Source organism: Camelina sativa, chromosome 14 (genome assembly GCF_030686135.1).
Source record: "Camelina sativa cultivar CO46 ecotype springtype chromosome 14, ASM3068613v1".
Taxonomy (NCBI): domain Eukaryota; kingdom Viridiplantae; phylum Streptophyta; class Magnoliopsida; order Brassicales; family Brassicaceae; genus Camelina; species Camelina sativa.
This window is the reverse complement of record NC_141893.1, coordinates 20,307,945-20,311,962: the sequence shown is the minus strand read 5'-3', so window position 1 is coordinate 20,311,962 and position 4,018 is coordinate 20,307,945. Positions and strand designations below refer to the sequence as shown.

The 4,018-nt window shown below is 43.6% G+C and overlaps 1 protein-coding gene across 1 annotated transcript; it reads right to left on the bottom strand.

Annotated features, from left to right (window-relative positions):
* Nucleotides 1-806: 806 nt before the first annotated feature.
* Nucleotides 807-3,793, bottom strand: LOC147928450 (uncharacterized). The gene is made up of 5 exons (XM_087486151.1): nucleotides 2,896-3,793; nucleotides 1,660-2,016; nucleotides 1,240-1,527; nucleotides 972-1,137; nucleotides 807-822 (listed from the first exon to the last, which is right to left on the bottom strand). Exons 1-5 carry the CDS (start codon nucleotides 3,791-3,793, stop codon nucleotides 807-809), a joined length of 1,725 nt encoding a protein of 574 aa, XP_087342277.1.
* Between the last annotated feature and the right edge of the window lie 225 nt (nucleotides 3,794-4,018).

The window sequence follows — 4,018 nt, the reverse complement described above, 5'->3', positions numbered from 1 at the left end:
GTTCTTTGCTGTCGGTGTGGCATGGGAGAGTGACTCCAAGTTGTATTTGCTCTCGCACCTTGTGGCAATCAACTTCAATGTGCTTTGTTCTCTCATGGAATACAGAATTGGTGGCTATGTGAATGGCTGCTTCATTATCACAATGCATAGTGATAGGCTTTGGTGATTCAATTCCAAGATCCTTTAATAGAGCTTTAAGCCACATGACCTCGGTAGTTAACTTCCTCATGGCCCTATACTCGGACTCTGCACTCGATAGGGAGACAACCTTTTGTTTCTTGCTTTTCCATGTGACTAGGTTCCCTCCTAAGAATGTGCAGTACCCGGTGGTTGAACGGCGATCTTCATGGTCTCCGGCATAGTCAGCATCGCAATATCCTACCAACTCGGTGTTCTTGTTCCTTCCCATCCATATGCCTTGCCCCGGTGACCCTTTGATGTACTTGAGGATTCGGTTCACCATGTTCCAGTGATGTCTTGTTGGGTTTTGCATGTGTTGACTTACCTGGTTCACAGCAAAACAAAGATCAGGCCTAGTAATGGTTAGATATATGAGCTTACCTACTAGGCGTCGGTATTTTGTAACATCTTCGAATGGGGGCTCCCCCTTTCCGGCTGTCTTGTAGTTTTCCTCAAGTGGTGTGGTTACAGCCTTCGATCCAAGCTTTCCTGCTTCACTTAAGAGATCAAGTGCATATTTTCTTTGGGACAAGAATAATCCTTCATTGGATCGATACACCTCTATCCCAAGGAAATACTTAAGTTCTCCAAGGTATTTAATATCAAAAACAGACTTAAGAAATTCTTTAGTCTCTTGGATACCTACCTTGTCACTTCCAGATATGATGATATCATCAACATATACTAGAATGACTACTATACCTTTGTCACTTGGTAGTGTGAAGAGTGTATGATCTGATTCTGACTTTCGAAAACCTCTCCCAAGCAAGGTTGTACTAAGTTTGTGGTACCATGCTCTAGGTGACTGCTTAAGACCATATATCGCCTTGTTGAGCTTCAAAACTTTTCCTGGACCAATAGTATCTTCCAAGCCGGGTGGTGGCCTCATATACACCTCATCTTCAAGCTCGCCTTGTAAGAATGCATTCTTGACATCCATTTGCCAGAGTTCCCAATCTAAGTTCACAGCCAAAGAGAGGACAACTCGTACGGTATGGAGCTTGGCCACCGGAGCAAACGTATCTTGGTAATCCTCCCCATACGTTTGCGTGAACCCACGGGCAACTAGGCGTGCCTTGTGGCGTTCAACCTCCCCATTACTCTTATACTTGATGGTGAATATCCAGCGTGAGGTGACAGCCTTTTTCCCTTTTGGTAAGTCAGATTCGTCCCATGTATGGTTCTTCTCCATAGCCGTTCGCTCCGCTTGAACTGCATCACGCCATACCTTTTGATCCTTGGCCTCGTCATATGTTTGGGGAACCCAATGCTCATCAATTTGGCTGAGGAAGGCTTGGTGTTCCGGTGGAAAGTGAGCCAGAGTACACGCTGCTTGAATAGGATGCGCTACGGCCACATTGTTGTAGTACACACGTGTGTTCTTCCAGTGTGATGCGGCAAATTTTAGGCGTTGACTACGTCTAAGTGGTATGATCTCCTCATGATCATTTCATGTGGCTTCAGTTTCAGTTGGTGTACTTTCTTCCTCATCTCGCACCTCATCGTCAACATGGTGCACTGTTTCTTCATCAGCGTGTGTGGCGGCTATCGGATCGGAACCCGGGTTGGGGTCAGGCGTTTGGCTTGGTTCAGCCTCAGTCGGTAGATGAGGCTCCCTTGGTGAGTTTGGCTCAGCTGGTTGTTGGTTGACCCGATCATTTTCCACACCTAGCCGTTCAAGAATGATCCGGAGGTTTCTGGCCTTATCGGATGCCGAGGTAGACATGTCTTGAAGTTCTTCCCAGTTTCTTGCATCATAGAAGCCTTGATTTTCAACAAACTTCACGTCCCGGGAGACTAGAACTCGCCTTGCTGTTGGATCATAACACTTGTAGCCTTTTTGTGTTGTGGAGTAGCCAATGAACATTGCTTTTGTACTCTTGGCATCAAGCTTATCCCGTAATTCGCCTGGTCTTAACACAAAGCAAACACAGCCGAATACTCTAAGGTGATCGAAGGTGGGTTTCTCTTTGTTTAGTACCTCAAATGGAGAGACATCTGGCAAAATCTTTGTAGGCGTCCGGTTAATGAGGTAACAGGCGGCTAGGACAGCATCACTCCAAAAACGTTTTGGTACATGAGTATGGAACATCATAGACCGAGCCACCTCCATGAGATGTCGATTCTTCCTTTCGGCTACACCATTTTGTTGTGGGGTATAAGGGCAGCTGGTTTGATGAATTATCCCATGTTTGTTGAGGTGTTGTTTGAAGGTATGACTTGTATATTCTCCACCATTATCTGATCTCAAAATTTTAATCTTGGCATTATAGTGGTTAGTCACATAATTTTGAAAATTACTAAAAGCTTCAAGAACCTTATCCTTAGAAGGAAGTAAGGTTAGCCAAGTATACTTTGATTTTTCATTAATAAAAGTCACAAAATATTTTTGATTTTCTCTAGATAAACATGGAGAGGTCCACACATCAGAATGAACAAGATCAAAGCAATTATCATAAATGGTCAATGACTTGGGAAAAACAGATTTGCAATGCTTACCAAGAATACAAGCCTCACATTCATCATTTTTAAAAACAATATTTGGAAACATAAGTTCAAGAGCTCTAGAATGAGGATGTCCTAGTCTAGCATGCCAAATAACATTGTTTACAATACTAGAAGTAGAATTAAAACAAGAAGAGTTTGGGGAATTTAAATTTAAGTCTTTGAGCAAGTAGAGATCATCTTGAGTAGAGCCTTGACCAAGCACTTTACTTGTCTCAATATCCTGAAAATATACCTCATTAGGACAGAATATTGCATAGCAGTTTAAATCAGTTGTAGCCCTTTTAACGGACAAGAGGTTAGAAGTAAAACTAGGCATGTAAAATGCTTTAGATTGCCTATCAAACAACTTCAAATTTCCTATTCCTTTAACAGGTATTTGTTCACCATTAGCTATAGTCACATTTCCTAAGGCAAGTTTAATTTCATTAATCAAATTCGAATCACTAATCATGTGATGAGATGCACCTGAATCAACTATAAGGGGTTTATTTGGTTTTAAAGCAAGAAAAGAGTTACCGGAGGCCTCCTTGAGTGCTTTGATGAGTGCATCGAGGTCAGACTTCCTCACAAGGTCAGTATTAGCAGCCAGGGCAGTTCCGTTCACATCCGAGACTTGATGGTTTGGATCTGCACTCGACGACTCCATGATTGCTTGATGTGCTCTCGGTGCGCCACAATTATTCATCGACCGGTTGGCTCGAAGATGTGGGTGAAGAATCCAACACTGATTCTTGAAATGGCCTGGCTTCTTACAGTGGTTGCACACTGGAGGGTTCTTGTCTTCACCTCGATAGTAGCCTTTGTTTGCGGTCGCTATTTCAGCCTTGTTAGCGGTTACAAGCTCCCCCTTGTTACCAAACAGCCCCATGGAGCCATGCTCCTTTTGAATCTGGCTACATACGTCTTCTAGGCTAGGGAGCTTGTCTGACCTCAAGATATGTTTGATGAGGTCATTGTAGGACGGATTCAGTGTAAGGAGAAGGCCGAACACCTTGTCTTGCTCGCGCCTCTCGTTCAAGATGGCCGGATCAAGTGTAGCCGGCCTAAGCATCTCAAGCTCTGCCCAAAGAGACCGAAACTTCCCAAAGTGTTTGGTGAACTCCATGTCTTCTTGACTTAGGTTGTTGATAGCCCTCTTGATCTCAAATACTCGATTTAGGTTGGTAGTGTTACCAAAAACATTTTGCAAGGTATCCCATAGATCCTTGGCCGTTTCACAATACGAGTAGGCCTCGAGTATTGGAGCATCGAGAGAGTTTTGTATGATGGCTAGAACACTTTGGTCTTCTTGAAACCATTTTTCTTCACCACTTGCGGCTACAGTTTTGCC

Bases quoted from the DNA above. Each gene is read 5' to 3' on its own strand.
- LOC147928450 (XM_087486151.1), bottom strand. From the start codon at position 3,793: ATGGAGTTCACCAAACACTTTGGGAAGTTTCGGTCTCTTTGGGCAGAG. The intron at 2,017-2,895 runs GTAAAGTGCTTG...CAACACAAAAAG, and splicing joins TTTTCAGGATATTGAGACAA to GCTACAAGTGTTATGATCCA. The intron at 1,138-1,239 runs GTGGGTTCACGC...CTGTGAACTTAG, and splicing joins CAAGGCACGCCTAGTTGCCC to ATTGGGAACTCTGGCAAATG.